The sequence below is a fragment of the Montipora foliosa genome, chromosome 8 (assembly GCF_036669935.1).
Source record: "Montipora foliosa isolate CH-2021 chromosome 8, ASM3666993v2, whole genome shotgun sequence".
Taxonomy (NCBI): Eukaryota; Metazoa; Cnidaria; class Anthozoa; order Scleractinia; family Acroporidae; genus Montipora; species Montipora foliosa.
In genome coordinates this window covers 46,171,555-46,192,494 of record NC_090876.1, presented here as the reverse complement: position 1 = coordinate 46,192,494, position 20,940 = coordinate 46,171,555, and the positions used below count along the sequence as shown (strand labels likewise).

Sequence of the window (20,940 nt, the reverse complement as noted above, 5' to 3'; positions counted from 1 at the left end):
TCATTATGAAAAGAGTTCCTTTCACACCATTCTTTCTTCCTTGTCTGTTAATCCTTCCTTGCTTGTTGCAAACACTGACAACTCTCTCATCACGAGTCTCAATCTGCGACTGAATCACATTACTACCATGTTTACCGCGTGCGATTACCACGGTATCTTCTTTTTCTTCGTAAGGCTTCTTGCTCTTCTGGACAGAATGTCTTCCATGAAACCTCTTCGTCAACCAAATAAACATCTTTTTCATCAAGATTAAAGAAATCAAAAGAGCAATACTGATTACAGCATTGTAAAGAAAAAACATATCGCACTCCATATCGCTACTCACAGTCTATCTGAGCTACAATAGACTATCTTTTTCATTCGGTTTGTGACGACACAGATAACTGTTTCGTCAGCTTACGAATGTCACACGCGCGCGCGCGCGCGCGAACCACCGTTATTCGCCATTTTCTTACATTTGTTGAATTTTAGAGATGCATTAATATGTTTCTGGAACGATTTAACTCTGTACATTATACAAGGCAGGCAAGGCGTCAATGCCGGAAAGGAACGGAAATTCAGTTGGCAAGTAGCAAAATGAGACTGCTCTCAAAAATGCTTGCCACATTTCTCTGCAGCTCAATCCCGTATTCTCTCTGCGATCAGTTGCGATCGAATGATGGATCATGTACAGCTGCGCGCATTATATTCGTCATAAAAAAAGATGAAATTTTACGAGAGAACTTAAGGGTCAAGTCTTGGTCCCAGTTTTTTTCGTTACACACGGTCAGTTTGCATCGGTTGCCAAGGTGAAATGGTAATGAGGAAAATCTTACCAAAGGTTGTTTTCTTCCAGTGCACGTTTCGTTGTTATGGTAAGTTGGGATCTTTGATTCACGTTTCAAACATGGCGAAGTATAAGCACCTGAACACGTAATCTTGTAACCCTAAAAGAATTAAAGTCAAAACTCAACACCGTCGAAATTTCTTGGATGGAAAACATGCACACGAAACTGAAATCACGGAGAACTTGAGGTTTTTGCGTATTAATTAAGAGTCTGCAGGTCATTCAGTTCGTTCGAAAATGGCGTCTATTAGTTCGAGCATATCTTCAAGTCGGCGTGATCATCGAACATCCAGCTCGTCAGAGATTATGGCGTCCATGACTGCCTCGCGAGATGCTGCAACATATTTTGACAAAATCGAACGCTATGAGCTGCAAGAAACGCTAGCTTACACCTCTTTTGACTGGCTGCTTTCAACTGAAGACACAAGAATTTTGGTTGAACCACCACGAGGTTTGATTGCTGGAATTCAAATCCCCAGTAGTTTCAACAATTGCTTGTTATTAATTCCCAAAGAAGAAGGAATCGATCCACTGGAGCTGCGAGAAATGCATCAGATCGTTCGCGAACTCGTCACCGGCATCTTTATTTTAAATCAAACGCCTTCGATCACTTTAGAAGCTAATTTTGACTGTAGCACCTCGTGTCAAATTCCACCGGCATATTTCGATACCAGGATTGGTCAGGTACTTTCTGAAGTTGACTACATGATGAAAAGTTTGTGGCATGGGGCTTACTTTTCGAAGGATAAAAGGAAAAAATTCGCGGAACGCTGGAGGCAAGCAGTTAATTTCAACTCCACCACAGGAGAACCAGAAACTCGACGAAGCTTGCAACTTGTGTGGACTGAGGCAGGAATTTTAGACTTGGCTAAAGATCCTGAACTGGCTGAAATCTATGATTCACTGCCAGATGAGAAAAAGGATGACCCAGTTGCTATGGAAGAGAGGAGGAACTTCATGAGACATGTTGATGAGCTGGCACTGAAACTTACTTTTTTTCAAAACACAGTTAATCAACATCAAAACATGTTTTTGATTGACGCTAACTATCATCTTTCAAGTGTTGTGAAATCAGACAAAATTGATCTTCAAACTTATGAAAAGCTTCAGCGTCGGTTGACTGCACATCAGGAATTTATCAGGAATGCCTTACTGTTGAAGCCTGCGATAAAGCGACAATTGTGTCTGCTCAAGTTCATCAGTTTTATGGTACCATTCCTAGTTGCAATCAAGAAGCGATGTAAAGTCCCTGATGTCAATAAACTTCTCCCACAATACACTTTCGAAGAGCGTAAGACAGAACGGGAATTCCCGCCGCTGATCCTACGGCATGATTTCAAATGCAAAAACTTTGATCATTCCGAGAAGTACTTTCACCTTCACGGTGGTATTTCATTTGTGCGGGAAACTCCTGGAACTCAGGAAATTTCTCCAGTGATTGTTATTGAGGGTGAAAATCTGGAATATGTGGCAACTGATGCATACAACAAAATCATGAGTTCTGATTCAGTGATGTTGGAAAGTTATCCCATGACACCTGTAGAGATTGACGGCAAGAGTTACTTTGTGTTAAACATTCATCTTGAGACTTACTACCCTGTGTCACCAAAACATCCCTTGTGGATTCATGCACATTATGATGAAATTGTGAAGCTCAAACCCAAGAGGCTTCCAGTGCACGAACTTCAAATCCATGAACAGTTCAAAAAGAGATATGGATACCAAAGAACTGTTAAACTAAAGCAGATTCCTGCAGGGCTGCAAGCTAGTGCTCAAAGGGGGCTAGTTTCAATTTTTCACACCATGACACGGAGGTTACCTCCTGTGCGTTTGACAACTCAAGACTCCTCTGGTCTCTCGCTGATTCATCATGCAGCCATGTTTAACAGGCCACAAATTATCACCATCCTGGTGGTCATGGGTTTTGATGTAAATGTACGACGTTACAATAATGTATCCTCTCAAGGTGTAAGTCCACTGCATCTTGCTGCTCGATGCGGAGCCTTGGACAGTCTTGTTTGCTTAGTGACTTATAAAGCTGATGTCATGATGTTTGACAGTCAGGGCTGGGTGCCTGTACATTATGCTGCATTTTTCAATCATGTGGATTGCCTCCTACATTTGATACACCATGAACCTAAGCTGATGGAGCTGAAATCAACTGATCATTTGCAGTCTACACCAATTCTCTTGGCAGCTTCTAGTGGCGCTCTTGATGCGGTGAAATGTCTTATTGAGAAGGGTGTACAGTACACGTCCATTGATAAAGAAGGCAATGGTGTGGTTCATCTTGCTGCTCTTCATTTCCACACCAACACTCTTGAATATTTCATCAGTTGGAACAACATTGATGTACCTGTGTGGGACCTTCTGGTTGGTATGCTGAAGTCAGATGACTTTAAGAGAAAACACAGTGCTGTTAGATGTCTTGAAGTGCTCTCCTTAGCTGCAGAAAACAATTGGAAGTCAATTCTGTGGGCAGGGGGTGTTCCGGCTCTTGTTAATCTTCTGAGAACAGATAATGTTGAGCTCCAGTCACTGGCAGCTTCAGTCTTGTGTAACATTGGCTCTCACGCTGAGGTTAGAGCTGAAGTGTCTAAAGCTGATGCAACTCCTGTGGTCATTAGCCTGCTGAGTTCACCGTTGCCTATGATCCATTCAAGGGTTGCTGTCATTCTTGGTGACTTGGCATGCATTGATTTGAACCAAGCAAAGATTGCAGAGGAAGGTAAGATATGAATTTATTTTATAAAAACCAATGAAATACCAAGTGAGCTTTCACAGAAAAACATATCTTCACACGTGAAGATAACATATTATTTTCACATGTGAAAAGATCACTGTTGCTATGCTTGCATATGAAAATTGCACCTTTCGATGCCCTTGGTGAAATAATTTAGTATTCCTGAACTTTGATGATAAAGCGTATATTTCGGAAGATGTTTCCTTGTAATATTACCACCTGAGGTCACTCGCAGGACTGCTATTGCGTTAATGGTGGGTTGAGATGAAAGTTCAATCTTTGTCAATTGATTCTGATGTGGAATTGCGACCGTGGGAACATTTTATCTTTATTTATTTATTTATTTATTTATTAAACTTCGCCTTTTAAATTAACTATTAACAAAACATGACGACGTAAACAAAAAATAAACAAATACTGGGTAAGGCAGGGTGACCACAACAGCTGACGCCAATAGGCCACTTAGCAAAATACCATAATACTCTTTGTTCGTCCCCCCAAATTTTGCATAAGCATTGTTTTTGTTTTCTCTTGGGACCATTGTAAGTCCCAAGAGAAACTTAGAAACAATGCTTATGCAAAATTTGGTGGGACAAACAAAGAGTATTATGGTATTTTCCAAAGTGGCCTATCACTGTGGGCCATTTATCCAGGAATATTTTACTTAAATTGGTGGCTCCTGAGAATGTAGTCTCCAGCCTTGGGATTTTATTATACCGTTGACAACCGAGAAATTGAGAAATGGCTCAAGTTGCGTCTGATCTGGAAAATAACCACACAGCTACCCACAATGGCAATAAGGTTAGGCTTTTTAATTGAGAATTTTTTTCATATCATCTTCTTAAGTTTCTTATCGGGATTCCCATACAAATCCTTATATTTTTGTCAGCCATGCTCACACTGGGCTTGGGGTGCCTCACGGTATTTCATTGGTATTTACATAATAAACAGAATATTACATGGCCACTTGGAGATATGAAATTTCAGTCTTTTCTCGTGTTGAAAAAATTAATATTTCACGAGTGAGCTGTGCTCACTCGTGAAATATTTTTCAAACTCTAAGAGAAATTTCGTATCTCCACGCGGCCATGCAATATCCTCTATATTAATTATACAATCATGTACGTGTAGTTAAAGTGCACCTAAATTTACGGTAAATATTTTTCATCAGCAATATTAATCTCCCCAGCAAAAGCAAACATGTTTTAACAAGAAGTCGCTTTTTATCTGCCATGCAAGATCCGCAAAGTTAACAAAACTACATGTAGCAGCAATTTGGACTCATGCATGACCGTCATGTGAGAGGCATGTACGTGTAGGTGTATTCTTGATTTTACGTCACAAACTAGCTGCTTTGCAATTTATGCACTAAACTTTTTGAAAACAGGAAAGCAAAGCAGTTTGTGATGTAAAATTGAGAATAGATCCATGCTCACATCGCAGTTGTGGGTCCAAGTTACTGCTTGTTCTGCCAAGTTTAAGTGACTTGCACAGCACAGAGAAAGCAAAATTCTAGGTAACAATACTGACATACATGTATGTTTGCTTTGGATGGGGAGATTCTGCTTTTCACATGTGACAATTTTATTTTTTAGTTCAATGGACTGATAAACAAGTAAAATTTATCTCTAGTCAGTAGTCTGGCAAGTCTGTTGGAATGTATAAGGTTGATAATGGATTACTCTGAGGCAAGAGATAATAATATTATTTCAAAACAAAATTGCAAGATGAGCATAAACAAAGTGTCAAGGGGCATGAAGTAAGTTAAAATCTAAGCATAGTGATTTGCAGCTGTACACTTTATTTGACGGCATGTTGGGCTCCCATTGAGCAAGCAATCTTTACAGTGAGTGGGAGCAAGTTGAAACTCAAATTTACTGCATTCAGTGCGATTTAGATGGTGCAATTTTTGTTTACGACTCTTGCATACACTCATGACTTTCGACCATTCACACAAGTATGACACATGAATGTCTATTGTAAGGGTGTTTTTAAGGTCTAATCTACATGATGTGATTTGTAGTGAAGTCATGGGGTACTGTATTTCTATATAAACTTAAATTTATATAGTGCCAAAATTATAAAAATAATATTCTAAGGCGGTTTACAATACATAATTAAAATTAGTAAATTATATCCCAGACGAATTAAGGACAAAATATTCATAAACTATATGCTAACTTAAAAAGGTATGTCTTTAACTTTGATTTACATGTACATGTAAAAATAGTAACATTCGGACTGGATCGAAGTTCAAGAGGCAATTTGTTCCAGAGTAATGGCCCAGAATACCAGAAGGTCTTATGAGTAGTTTTGGGCACAGTGAGAAGTCCGCAGTCACAAGAGTGTTGCCGATAAGCTGAAATGGACTGGGGTAGCAGCAGTTCTTTAGTATATTTTGGAGCTTGATTATTAACAGCTTTGTAGACTAGAAGCAGGAACTGCACAAAATAAGCAACTGGAAGTCAACAAAATGTGATCAAATTTAGGTATCCCAAAAATTAATCGAGGAGCTGCGTTAAGTACTTTCTGAAGACGATCAGTTTGGTATTTAGGAATACCAAAGAGGAGAGGCTAGGGTTGCAGTAATCTAAAGGCGAAGTCACTAATGCATGAACAATTGTTTTTGTTAATTCAGGATTGAGGAATTTTGTACTTGGTATTTGTACTTGGTGAAACACTGGGCGTTTATTAAATTTTGAGCGCATTGTGAAAATTGTGAAGAAAGAGCTGCAAAAATATGGCCACGTCAAACTTAGAAACATCTTCATGCGGAAAAATAAATTTCCAAGCTAGGTGCGTAGGCTGGTTTAGATTACCGGGTTGTAACGTGTACTGTCTTGTTTTTTTCTTACAATCCTTGAATAAACACTGCATTCTTCTGATTGGGTGCACTGTTGAATTTTTCAAAGTCAGCGTTTATTGGTTCTTTTCCTTCCATCTGTGGCGTTTATTCAAGGGTGGTGTTTAATCGACTGAGTAAAATAGGGTAAGCTTCTTTCTACTAATCACCCTAGGCCTTCAGGGTACAATGTTGGTTGGTTTCAAGACTTTTTTCCGTGGAGAAAGGAGTCATTGTGATACAACTTGTATCTCTTATATGTACATGTAAATCATACAATATGGTGTCAACTAGGTGCTGAAGAAATTACTTTTGTTTATGCTTTGTCAGTAAGGAAATGATGGAGCTAAAATCCTATGTTAAAAACCCTTTGATAGCTGGAACATCTTCACAATCTCAGCAATACATTGTTTCTTTAGTATTACTGAGGGACTCAAAGAGGATCATTGAATTTGTCATCAGAAATCATGGATTTTTTAAATGAATGACGAAAATACTAATAATTATTTCTTGTGTGATTGATAAACTTCAGGTGGAATTGAGCCTCTCGTTAGCTTGCTGGACTCCGAGCTAGAGCATGTCCTTGTGAACTGTGTCAATGCACTGAGGGTGTTGTGTGATGGTAACCATGACAACCAGACACTTATAGCTAAGAGTGGAGCAGTTGACATTCTTACGAAATTGTTGAGTAAGTACTGGTAATAATCCGTCAGTCTTAGAACCTGTAAACACCTTATTACAATGATACTCGGCAACAGAAATATCTCATTTCTGATTGGTCGATGATAAATACACAAATAAGCTCTTGAGTACATGTATATTATAATTTAATTTGTTTAAAAAATGTGTGAGCTTTCTCATGTAAATTTCATGTTTTATGATCACTTATGATGTTTTGAAACTTCAATCTTGAATTGCACTTTCCTACTTCTCGTGAAATTTTGAGAACTTTTACATTGCAACACGCCTCACCGTGGCCACCCAACAAACTTTCACATTCAACAATTACGTCTAAGCATGTCAACTCAATAACTCATGCAACGGTGTTCAACTTACAACTGTGCAGATTTTGCAAGGAGGCGCGACTGTCAATCAAATTCACATAATCCTGATTGGCGGACAATTTGTAAACAACTTCGTTAGGTGTCCACTGTAAGGCACGTCGCACTAAAAGCATCACTTGTGCCCATATGAAAGTCATGAAGTGTTTTTAGTTTGGCAGTGTGGTGTACTGTTATGTAATTTAATTGGTAGTGAACCTTATTGACATGTAAGATTTTACACTATAAGAGTAAAATATGGCAGTTACATGTAGTAATACCAGTACATAAATTTTTTAAGGAAAAGTTGGTTGAGCAACTAAGTACCATGTGGAAGGTCTTGCGTTTGAATGACAGGTGGAACTCTCACTCACTGTTTGAAGAGAGTAAGGGTAGGGTACAGAAACCGTGTCCAGTGGACTGGTCATGTTCTGGACAGTGGCATCCTTCTTTTTCCCATTCAGTGATTGTAAACGGCTCCACAAATTGTACTTCTGAAATGCCCAGACAGTGGTGGGTCGTAAAATAAAATAAATGTAAATGTGCATCACTTCACTTTATTTAAAACGCTACACGACCTTACTGCACCTTTACCCTCAAAATTCAGTAGACTAAAAGTGATAAGTAACATGTACAGTACCTGTACAAGATATTGGCTTTTTTTGCGAGAGTGAAAGTTATGTAACATGATGTAACTTTCTTCAATAGATCATTTTCGAATTCTCACAGCTGGACTGGATCTAGCATGAAATGGAAGCTAATGTAGGCAAATTAATTTGCATTTGAAAAGATTTGCTTGCATTAGCCTCCATTTCATGCTAGATCCAGTCCACCCGTGAGAATTTGAATAATTGTATCCATTGGAAACTCAAAAAAACGTCTTAGCTCCAGATGGGATTTGAACCCACAATCCTCCATAATCTAGTCAGATGCTGTAACCACTGAGCTACTGGAGACTATGGCGAGCAAGGGTGAAATGTGAGTCTTGACTCAAACTGCATCATGCAGTTACAAACTCAAATAATGACCGACAGCATAGCTCATAACTCAAGGGCACCGAACGACGGTTTTCTCTCAAGTACTTTTTAACGCTGTTCTAAGCTCTTCGGAATGCTTTTAAAGCTTTGTGGGTTCATTTTAGGCCGCGCTATAAAATTTTTATCTGTTTGGTTATTCTAGGGGAACTTGAAGCTTTTCAAATTTATTAGGGCATTTTGTCTACTTCACTGGCCCTTTTTCGGTACTCACAGGACATTTTTATAAATCTCGAAAGAAGCAGGTATTAACTTTTTCAGATCACGAAGGCCTTTGGAACAAATAATTGAACGAAATGTTCCGTTGGGTGTCCTTGATAATTGCATTGCGCAGTCACCTTTGTTTAAGCATATCTGAAATGAGCCAACCAACCACCCAAGTGAATATAATTTATAATTCTCACATTCACTCTTTATATTATTATATCAGAAACCCATAAGGGTTGAAACGTTTAACGGCCCCTTGTGTGCTGGGAAACAAGCTTCTGAATATTCAATTTGCTAAGTACCATATTTGGAACAACAAGAGCAAGGGGTTTCCAAGTATGGTACTTAGCACTGAAACATTCAACCAATCAGTTCGCACTGAATATTCGGAAGCTGTGAACGCGCGTTACACGTTTCAACCCTTATGGGTTTCTGATTATATATAATTAATATAAATGAAAAAAAAATATATATTATATAAATAATACATGTAGTTATTATTGTTACGTAGATAATTCTCATATTCGCTCACTTGAGAACTTTCTTCAAAGACCTGAATGACAGTTTTGTCTGAAAAAAAAGAATTTCTCATGCATTCCTGTCATTAAGTGGTTCCACCAATGGCAAAGCTCCTCTGGTCCACTACCAACCACTGAGAACCCATGATTCTTCAATTCGCTCTTGCGAAAAGCGAACACTCCAAACACCTGTACACAAATCCTTCTTGACGTGCCTTTATTAATTTAGCTTTATCAACTCATTGATAAAGCCAAATTTTTAACGTTTCACTCCCCACCGAGACAGCACCACAGTTTATTTAGAAGCGAAGGCCATCATTCTGTCTAAAATAGAATTAGGGAGCTTTTAAGCAACGAGAACGGCGACGGCAACGAGAACGTCATCTCAAAATATACATTCGCGTTATTGTAATCGCTTCGTGACTATTTCAACGTTTTTAATATGACAGGGGTGTGTTAGTTCCTCAAAGATGACACTGGTAGAAACGGCGCTTAATTTAGGGGAGGAAATGAAAGTTTATCCTCAAGTGCTGACGTTGTACATAAAACCTCAAATTTGGCTATTTCACGTTGTAGTTTTGCTGACGACGGTAAAGAAATGGGCAAAAGTGAAAAACGCACGTGCAGGGCGTGCATTTTAAGCTATTGTTTTTGCCTACTAAATATGCAAATTTGTGACGTTCTCGTTGCCGTCGCCGTTGTCGTTGCTTAAGCTCCCTATTGTGACTTGATTGGAGGGCAAAGCCAGCTCTTAACAATACTAGGCGTAACCATGAACTGATTTTGAAGTTGAAATCACTAGACGAGGCGAGATGACATGAAGACGATGCATTATGTAAATAACTTTTATCGAAAGTATTCATGTGTGAGGCTTGTGGAATGTGTCGTAAAATGGAAAGGTTGGAGTAAAGAGGTGATTACGTCACCAAACTAAATTTTGGAAAATCTCGAATTTTTTGAAATTGTCTGAGAGATTATAATTAAAAAATGGACATTCCTTGCCGCAAATCAGCGTGTTGGTGCAAATTGACTCGATACAAACAACCATGAGGTACGCGATCGTCATTTGGGCATATGACGTATCAAAGCCGAGATGCGCATGTACGTATGACGTAGTTCAAGATGGCGTTGAAAAAGCAAACGAACGAAAAACGAAAACTTTCCAAAGCTCACCCTTTTCAGAGGATACCCAAGATTAGAAATTCCGTTCAGTTCTCTTGACGTCGAACGCAATTATTATTCTCTTCAACTACATCTTTAGGTGCCAAATCAAAAAATCTTCAGGCAAATACTGCAGCTTGTTTGAGCTCTCTGGCCAAAGGTCATCGAGGAAACCAAGACCTGATCGTTGCTTGTGGAGCTGTCAAGCCTCTGGTCGTATTGACCAAGAGCACCAAGACCCTGTGCCAAGTGAAGGCAGCTGGTGCTCTGGAGTCCCTCGCCACAAACAATCCGGAGGCGCAGAAAGAGATTGATGCAGCAGATGCACAGAGACCCCTCATAAGGCTGTTGAAGATGTGGGCTGTTGAGGTCAAGGAACAAGGTTAGAGAATCATTATGCCAGAAAAAATGGGGGACTCTGATGGGTGAGATACTGAGATGCTGGTCGCCTTACCTAGTGCTGAAATTTATGTATTTTGACATGAATTAAGACTGTTAACAGTGCGGCAAACATTTTCTGCCATCTATGCGTAGTTGTTGCTTTGGATTTGCGGGGAAAGAGGAGATGATTGTATCGTGTTTAAGTATCAAACTACTTTATCATACCTGTCATATTTACAGATTTGTTTGATTCTGTTACTCTAAACCTAAGATGTTGAAAGAATTATTTCTTTTGTTGAGACTAGTATGTTTCAGGGATTGGACTCTCACAGTCAACTCTTCTCTCCCAAGCACTCTATTACTTTAGCACCTTAGTACTATGTTGGCTTCTTGTGTTCGTGCTTGTTCTTTCTTCCGTTGCTCGTCACTATAATTTCGCCTCTTAATTCGCGCTCTTTCTTGCTCTCTCTCTCTCTTTTTTTGTCACTGATAATTCGCCTGTTTTCTCGTGGTCACAGTCACTTTAACCATCGCTTACCCGTCCCGTGCTTACTAATTTTTTTTTTCTTTCTCTCTTTCTCTTTCTCTTTCTCGACTGCGTCTCGGGTTTGCATAACTGTCGAGAATTCTCCCAACTTCCCCGAATGTTTAGATGAGGCTATGGAAACACGGAAAACGTCACGGTCCTCTATTGCTTAAGCAGTGTCAAGAGCAGTACGTTGATCATGCAACTTCCCGCCAAAAACACGCGGGTGACAGCCCATGTAACTTCCCTCCAAAAAACGCGTGTTCTAGCAGTGCGACATTTCGGGCTTACATGAAAAGTTGAACGTATGCACGGACGGTCGTACGATGACGTCATAACTAAAACCAAAATTTCCCGCATAGATGGGTTACCATAATTATTTTCTTAACCATGGAACTCCGCTATAAAAATTATTAGTAGCGTGAAGAGCATATTCCTCGACTCGAGCTTTCTTCCTTTCAGGCGCCAGTGCACTGTGGGCCTTAGCTGGCGTTACACGGCATCAACAGCAGCGGATCGCCAGCATGATTGGAATAAATATACTTGTGGATATGCTTATGTTGAAGTCAGAGACTTTGCAATATACTGCAGGGATGGCAATCATTGCTTTGACTACAGAAAACATGGAGAATCAGAACCGTATTGTGGCGGGAGGCGGAGTGCAGCCGTTGGTACGATTGCTGAGGTCACCAAAGACCTCTGAAAAGGTGAGTTAAACGAATAAGCTCTGCACTCTTAAAATCACGGCAGTCAAATCATCTGTTTGGCATTGCAGGACTGTGTGCATCGGTGACAGCATTCCCTTTCAACCAATCTTGCTCGAAATGTTTCCTACGACTCAACGATATAATTATGTGGGTTGAGTTTGTTGGTTCTCCACTTTGCTTTAAGAGGTTTTTTTTTCCAAATACCCTGGTTCCCGTCTCATCTTACACTAACGTATGATTTAATTTTCGTTTTATAAGATTTGAAGCTAAACTAAATCCTAACCCCGAGTCAAAACATTCAATCAAAACATCAAAACAAAATACTGTGGAAAGCAAGTGATCTTTTAAATGCGAATGCTCTCCGAGGAAGACCACCCTGCCGGCGTCTTTGAAACCGGCTTGGTATCCCATAGCCTTGTTAATTTGAGTTTTTTTCATTGTCAGGTTCTGTTGATGGTGATTCGTGTTCTTGGTATTCTTTGTGTTGGCGTGGCTCATCAGTCAAACAAATCGACTCAGTTGGAGATAGCAAACGCTGAAGCACTTGTCTCACTGGTACAACTTCTTCGTACGTCTAGAATGTCGCTCATCCAGGTAAGTCGGTTTTTTTGCTTTTTGTTATTGTTGTTTTTTTTTTTTGGGGGGGGGGGGCGGGGGGGAGGGTAGTTCGCGTACAGCTAAACATTCAGTTGTTGGGATTTGAGTCTCTCACGACTCAAGAGTTCGCATTTTAATCTCTCAGGGGTGCTCAACTTTTTCATGAACCTTCTGAACCAAGAGCCTGCATGTACAACTCCAATACTAGGTCCTGGACCATATAGCGGCATTTTCACAGATCAAGCTATTTTTGGACGAGTTCGTAAATAAGATTTGTCTTGTACGAGCTACCATTCTCAATTCCATGGATAATAATTTCTCAAAGCTAGACTTGTGATTGGCCGAAAAGATCAGGTTTCGCGGGAAAATCAATCTTAAAATAACTACTAGGTCTGTAAAAACCCTGTTCCATGAAGTTGTGTGCTGCTACTTACGGGCTCCTATCAAAACCTATAGTGTAATAGGCCTTTTGCAACAAACGATCACGTGGTACAACACCGCCATGCTGGAGGGCAAGCTGATTATTATTTCCCCACTGCGACATTAAAACAAAGGCAAATCAAGCTTGACTGGTTCAGGTCTATTAGTTTTAATGTCCCAGTGGGGGAATAATAATGAGCTTGCCCTCCGGCATAGCGGATTTTGTACCACGTGATCGTTTGTTGCAAAAAGCCTATTCACGATCGTTCACCGTTGACGTTCAAACGTCGCATGAGGAAGTCGATTGAGATCCTGGACCCGCTTCTCGAAAGTCCCGATAACATTTTGGGTGTCGAGCTTCTCTATGAAAGAGGTTTTAAGTCATCAATTTTCACTATGTCTTAAATACTCTTTTTCTTTGGCCATATTAGAATTTGCATTTGATAATAGTGACATGTCGTCGCTGAAACGTCATGTTTTTCTCTCGGTACTTTTTATTCTGAAATGCTTTTCAAAGCCTTTCATATCAGCTTTACAAGGAACAACATACAAGCAGCGGTTACAAACATAAGATAGAAACGCATCCTTTGAAATTATATTTTTTTCACGTAACGTTTCGTATGATCTAACATACACCATCAGACGTGATAGTTAACCGTAAAGTTAAATGATATTTGCAAGATACCTGTCTAATTTATTACAAAGAAAAACAGAATGATGTGATTAAAGTTGAAAAGGGTATACCAGGGAAGAAGCAGCACTTCACTACTAACGCGTTCATTCAAGGTCGGCTTTAAGTTTCTGATCAGTTGTCTGACAGTGCTTCTTTAATTTTACAATGTGTGTCAGATCGACCTTTAGCTAAAATTTTAAAAATTATTCCATTGAGTGTAAATTGTGACCAGTTGATATTTCACTATCATTTGACGTTTCACAGCCGCTTTCCCTTTTGCATACCTTAATTGTAAACATGCTAAAAGACCAACTTATTAAAGCAAGCGGAGGGCAGTTTCGTAAATAACTTTTCAGGCCCGAAAAGGTATCGGAACTTTCGAGAAACGGGGCCTCGGTTACGAAAGCCCTCTCTGAATATAGACGATGATTTTGAATTGGCAAACATCTGTCATATGATTTTAGTCTCCTCGAGACCTAAATCAACGCGATATAACCCTCCTCAATACTCACATTTTGGTGTGGCTGATGAAGTTCAACTGAGCCGAACGTAATCTTCTACATTTCTAACTTTTTATTGCGCTCTGAGTTTGAAGAAAGTATTTTAACAGTGGTGTTCGCTCTGTCGCCGATACAGAACTAAAATACTTGTCGTCTTTCTTTCTAGGTGGAAGTAGCAATAACTTTAGGAAAGATTGTCCTCAATAACCCGCAAACCCAAAAGCTCTTAGCAGAGCAAACAAAGTTCCGCGTGGTCGAACTGCTTCACCATCTTAAAAGCAAGGAGGAAACCGTGCGTCACAAGGCCGGAATGGCTCTTGCAACGTTCGCCTACAACAACACTTCCCAGCAATACGCAATCAAAAACGCCGGTGGGATTCCACTGAAATCATTTGAGGAGTTTCTGGGCTCTGAGAACGAGTTGTACCAGGCCCACGGGTCTTTTCAGATCATTGTCTTGGCGCGAGTTATTGACAGCGAACAAGTGAAGCTGACAGCTCGAGGCGTGGAATTATTGGTGCGCCTGCTCAGTTCTGAACAGAACAGCACGCAGATCCTCGCGGCTAGTTTGACAGCGAGCCTCGGTCACACTCGTGCTGGTGTTCCTGCGGCTCTTATAACTGCAGGTACAATGTACGCCTCGTGAAAACGCAAACAAGTACCAGTTAGTCAGTCTTTTGGTATCTACAATTCGACAGGCAAGCAGTCAGTCAGTTAGTCAGTCAATCTATTAGACAATATCGAGTGAGTTTGTTTGTTTGTTTGTTTGTACCACTTTAGTGAAGTAGGTCATTTTCTAATAGCAATGACTGCTGTGTACAAACCACTAAACAAAAGTAGTCGTAATTTTCTTGAAGACCGGTACACACTTGGCCGTAAGTCGCTGCGACACGTCGCAGCGACAAGTCGCCGCAACAATTCGCCTTGTGTGTCACGGTTAATTTTATGAAAATCATTGTCGCTGCGACAGAATTTTGTCGCCTCGATCAGTCGCTCGAATTCAAACCAGTTTGAATTCGTGTGACTAATCGCAGCGACAAAATTAGCGAATGCAGCGTTGTCGCATGCGACAAAATATAAATGAACCAATGAGAGAGCGTCATATGGTCGGCCATATTGAATTAGAAAACTAGTTCACATTCCCCTTCATACGAGATGACTACGTGTGCACCAAACAGGCGTCGTGTCGTAGCGACTTGTTTTGCAAGTGGTACACACGGAGCAACTTGTCGCAGAGACCTGTCGCTGCGACTTGTTGCCTAGTGTGTCCCGGCCTTAATAGCCAATGAACCTCTGGTTGACTCATTAACAATTTAACGGGGAATGATATCAATCAAAATCTCGCCATTCTGCTGCTCATTCGCGGTCACGTCAGGACGAAGACTACATACCGTGCAGACCTGACCAGGGATAAAATATGTTGTTACCCTCACTATTATTAATTAAATAGTTTAGTGATTTACTATTTAAGACTTCTTTGTACATATTTAGATGAAAACACTACCCGCCTAGATTAGCATATGCTATTTGCGGGATAGTGTAGCCTTTACCACTGCAATAGTAAAACAAGAAGTTAATGAACTTGAACCTGAACTTGAAAGCTCACCGTAAACAGGCTAACCCGAATGTTATTTAGGCCTAATTGGGCTACCCAGATTGATATTAAGGCTAACCGAATTTTTATTTTACAGACGGTCTGCACAGTCTGCAGTCTGCATTTTTTTGAAAATTTGTTGTGCAAGAAGGTGGTAATACGCGCAACAAACTATCTCAACTTGCAATGCAACGTTGTTGCGCAACAAGTAGCACGAAGAATGTTGCCCGTGTTAATGGGCCTTAGCACAACAATGTTTCGTTGCAAGTTGAGATGTTTTGTTGCGCGTATTACCACCTTCTTGCGCAACAAATGTTTATGTTGCTTATTCAAAGAGCTTATTCAAAGTCAACGACGACAGTTACAAGATCGGCATTCCGAAATACATACTCGCGTTATGAGTATTATGAAGCAATCGATCCTTGTAGTTACGAATCTAAAATGTTAACTGTCTCTAAATAACATTGGCATGAACATGACGGCGTCCTGTCGTCACGTCTTTTACAAGACTTCAAATTTGGTCTCTTCGGGTCGTTGTTTTAAAGACGAAAACTGATTCAAGTGTTTGGCTGGCCAGCAAGAACTGCGCAACCGCAAAATGCTGTTTCATTCGCCACTTGAAATTTGCGAAATTTTAAATTGGTCGGATGGAAAGTGCCAATGAAATTCCCTCGCTAAATTGAACTCTTATTTCATTTTTATTGTTGTTTAGGTTCCGTGGATGCACTTCTTGCCAATCTGTCTTCACCAAACGAGGAAGTTCGATACAGTGCTGCGGTGGCCCTGGGATACTTGTCTTTTGACCGTAAGGCTTCCCGTTTGATGCTGCAGGCGTGTAGGAACACCCCAGGGTTGCTGGAATCTCTTGTTAATAACCTAGGAAACGGGAAAATTTCTATGGAATTCATGGACGAGTGGAAGCAAACCAAGATGATTGGATTGCCTTCTGCCAGGTAACTTTGCCTTATGCAAGTGCCGCAAGCAATCGGCGCTCGACGACATGCGACAAACTTGCTAAACACTCGCAGCGCGTGGAAACGGCGTTGACACCAGCCTTTGTCGTCAAATTATGAACGCAAACCCCAACCAGAATTTCTGAGTTTAAACCAACTGAAAAATTACTTCCCTCTCCAGGATCTTCGTTGTTCTACGACCTTCGTCCTTTCACGCAAACAACCCCAAACCATTTACTTACGGCAGAAAAGATAGCACTTGTCTCAAACTAATGTTTAACCATCTCGACTCTAATCAACAGTCTAACGATACACGGAGGACCTCCCGTTCCACAAAGACTTCCACCTGAAGAACGTAAGTGTGCCCACCATCGATTTATTCTCTGCTTACTAACTGTCAAGAAAATCTTTGAAATTCGAGGGATAGGCATTTGTCTTCAAATTCTGAGGAGCACCCGCCTCCCACCAATTTGGCCCAGGCTCGATTCCCTGATCTGGCATCATATGTGGTTTGAGTTTGTTGGTTCTCTACCGTCTGCTCCGAGAGGTTTTTCTCTGGGTACTCCGGTTTTCCCCTCTCCCTAAAAGCCGATATGAGTTGATATGTATTTAGTTGATTTGATTTCATTTGTTGACGACCCCCCAAGCTATTCAGCTTTAGACATTATCGTGTGAAAATAAAGTTCTATTATTATTATTATTATTATTATTATTATTATTATTATTATTATTATTATTATTATTATTATTATTATTATTATTATTATTATTATTAGTGCGCGCCATCAAGCAGTCTGTTAAGGCCCTAAGAGGCAAATTTGTAAGGATATAAACTCCCTGGAAAGGGGTTTTGATCATGATTATGGGAGACGCTTAAAAATGGTGAACGTCTTCTTGCCATTAAAGCCTCTCTAAAATGATAATGGGTACGAAGCCCCAAATGATCCCACACAAAATGTGTGACTATAGTTTCGTAGCTTCTTAATGGCACCAACATTTTTCAACTTTTTGTCGATCCTCAGGCTGCCTTGCTTAGAGCAATTTTTTCAGCGGCCAATGTATTGAAATACGTACTGCTGATAACGATGCCACTTCGTCTGTTCGTCTCTGTTAATTTAATTTGTAATTTTCTTTGTTACTATTGCATTTATCGGGTTGTGTCCTTTGCTTAGGCAAACGCCGGCCTCGCACATCTCAGAGCATGGCCTCGCCCCGCCCCTTCCGCCGACAAGACGCAAAGAGGGTGGCCTCGGCACCTGTCCTAGCGAAAAGCTACAGAAACCAAGTCAAGGCTGGAATTATCCATGCTATGCTACCGCGCTCAGATTCATCTCACTTTAGAAGCGCTTTTGGAGCTGCAGAAGCCTGGAAATCTAAATTGTTGACGTCAAGGCCCACTTTGGAAAAAAGACTGCCGACGAAAAATGCGTGATCACATTAGAGACAGTGCACGGTCAACACTCCCTAGGCCTTTCCAAAATGTTCTCGCCACTGAAATTACGATAGTCGTACAGGGTACCTTGAGTGTATCGTAATAAGTGTAAGAAATCGTATGTACGCAAGTGCATTTCGTGGTTTATGGGCACGACGACGATGATATTCTGTTGACATATACACTGACTCAAGTCCCCGGACTCGTCAGAACAGAGCTTATAAGAAAAATCAAACATAATTGGACTGGATTCGTACTCGGAGTTTCGTCCCGTAGGAACGGCTTTTGTTCAACAGACTACCAAAGGACAATATACCGAGACATTTAGCCTGCGAAGCAAGCGTTCCTGTTGGACAAACTGGCCACGCGAAAGTTGGGGAAAGAGACTCAGTCTCTTCCCTCAACTTTCTCGTGTCATAATAGGTTTTCTTGCCATATAAGGTACACCGGAGTATGCCATTTTATTGGGGTGACGAATGGCTTGCCAAAAAAAAATTAACTTGCCTATATTGGGCGCTTTCCTGTTTTAAAAGAAAATCCAAGTGAAAATCTCGCTTTTGGTCGTAGTTGTCGGGGCATCACTCTCTCGGTTAAATAACTAAAGAATGACCGGAAGAAAGTTGAAAAGCAATGTGGAACCTCCATTCCGACTAATGAATACTTCTAAACCGAACAAATAATGTTTGCAATCAAATTTGATCGACAGTTTTTTTCAAAAAAAGTGTTTTTCACTTTCAAACTTCCCTGGCGCCGCCATCTTGAATAATTGTGACTTGTCGTGGTTGCCGTATTGTTTCAACAATGAACAGGGAGCTTAAATTGCATATGACAAAATTTTTATTAGCTTGTTCGAAAGAGCTTTCAAAGTGATGAAGAACGGTGTTTATTTTATTGTGATAGCTCTCTTGGTTGCCGAGTTATTCAAGATTTTGATTTATGCAAATCAGAGGACTTGTGACATCACATAGTGGACACAAAATGATGTAAAATCACAAAAAATGGAACATCTCTGAAGACTTTTTCTGTATGGAACTGAAACTTTTAGAGTTCTTATACTCATCACAAAGTTCCATGATATGACCCACTGTGACGTTTCTATTGCAACACGATGGGTTCCAGGCCTCTCCATCCAAAGGGTCAAATCAGAGTTTCCTTCCCCAATAAGTGTTATTTGCTCTTGATGTTGATTCAGTGGGTGTGCGTGAATATGGACATTACACAGCACAAGCACAAGCACAAGCACAAGGAAGTCTGTTAGACTCTGGAGCAACAAAGAAGGCATCTTTCATTTCGGGAAGGTAGAGGTCTGGTAACGAGTATATTGCTATAGTGACATCATAATCACTACATGTATCACGATGTGTAGTTCTGGTAGCACATCAACCCTGCAGACTTGATGTTTGCAAAGATATTCCATATTTTGTGATTTTACATAATTCGCAAGCCAGAACTGTATTGTCTCCCAGATTTCCAAACTAATCATTTCTAATGGAGAAAAGATATTTAGTAATGTAAATGTGGTTGTGTGAAGACAAGTTGAAGAGAAAACAAGTTACTTCCGGTTGCCGTCCGCGACTCGAAAACGCGCGTACTTAAGCTCCGTTATATTCAAGATGGCGGCGCCTGGCGAATTTGAAAACCAAAAGGAGCGTTTTTGAAAATAATTTATTTCAGATACAAACGCTTTCATTGGAAAAGTTGGAAAACAATGTTTATTGTAAACATTATGTTCTGTGGTTTATAGTTATTTTGTTGTTTTAGTGGAGGTTCCCCTTAAAGAGCCAATACTATTTATATACTTTGTTATTTAAGCCTGTGAAGCCTGTGTAATGTTGATAGTAAGAAAACGTAAATGAATAAAGATAACAGTTAAGAAACCAAACTGGGGGAAGGCATGCTTGGACGCCTACTTCGTACGCGTGCTAGAATTGTATTCGTAAGCGCCAAAGGGAAATCCAGCAAACGAGCCAATGGAATTTGGTGTCACTCTAGAAAAAGTGTGGTTGTTAGCGAAAGTAGAGGCGCATAGCCCAAAAGTGTCGATCTCTCTTATTTGGCAATTAGACGCGTAGCCCGCAACGGGTCAATAGCCCATAAGGCGAATTAAGCCGAAAGGGCTATTGGCTCGTGACCCTTGAGGACGAAGGGTCTAATTGTTTTAGTATCACTCAACTAGTCGGACAGAAAAGGCAATAATAAAGTTAGCAAAATGAAATGCAAGTTGAAGAAATATTTATTTGGAAATAAAACGAAAGAAAGTATCACGCTTTTCGCTACTCGAGGACTATTACTAATAGTCCTCTAGTAGCGTAGCCAAAATATTAAAATGCAGGATTTGGATTACTCCACTAGTTGGGTGATCCTAATTGAGCTGAGTCCACCAGTTTCCTGTATTACCTAAATTTAGAATACGGGTCTCGCCAAGTTATGGCTAATCAGATTGGGTCTGATGACAAACAACGCTTCTCATTTGTTTGCAACCAAGTAGCCGCACGAGGGATTGCTCGTGCTTATGACAAATCATGGATCGCGCAAGGAAAACAATACCGCCACCTTTTCCCGCAAAACTCTAGCACGAGGGGAAGGCGTAGTTCAGTCGGTTAGTGCGCGGGCTTCTAAGCTGGAGGTCGCCAGTTCGATCCCCGTCTCATTCGATGGACGACTGTCTTGTCTTTCTCTGATCCGTTTAGCTGTAGCTTTGATTACTCGTAAAACGGAGAATTGGCGGAGGAAGTGGGTTAGAGGTGCGCACCGACGGCTACAAGTTTATTAGCAACCGTCTGTTT

General features: G+C 40.5%; 1 protein-coding gene across 1 annotated transcript; it reads left to right on the top strand.

The window, feature by feature from the left end:
* The first annotated feature begins 753 nt into the window (after positions 1-753).
* LOC137967649 (ankyrin and armadillo repeat-containing protein-like) lies at positions 754-20,236 on the top strand. The gene is made up of 9 exons (XM_068814167.1): positions 754-3,554; positions 6,944-7,099; positions 10,472-10,753; positions 11,741-11,985; positions 12,430-12,579; positions 14,342-14,801; positions 16,482-16,722; positions 17,025-17,077; positions 17,895-20,236. The coding sequence occupies exons 1-9, from the start codon at positions 1,064-1,066 to the stop codon at positions 18,152-18,154; spliced, it is 4,338 nt and encodes a 1,445-aa protein (XP_068670268.1). The 5' UTR covers positions 754-1,063; the 3' UTR covers positions 18,155-20,236.
* Positions 20,237-20,940: the final 704 nt, after the last annotated feature.

Excerpts from the sequence above, each read along its gene's own strand:
- LOC137967649 (XM_068814167.1), top strand. The coding sequence starts at position 1,064 with ATGGCGTCTATTAGTTCGAGCATATCTTCAAGTCGGCGTGATCATCGA. Across the intron at positions 3,555-6,943 it reads AGCAAAGATTGCAGAGGAAG|GTGGAATTGAGCCTCTCGTT; the intron begins GTAAGATATGAA and ends GATAAACTTCAG. Across the intron at positions 10,754-11,740 it reads TGTTGAGGTCAAGGAACAAG|GCGCCAGTGCACTGTGGGCC; the intron begins GTTAGAGAATCA and ends TCTTCCTTTCAG.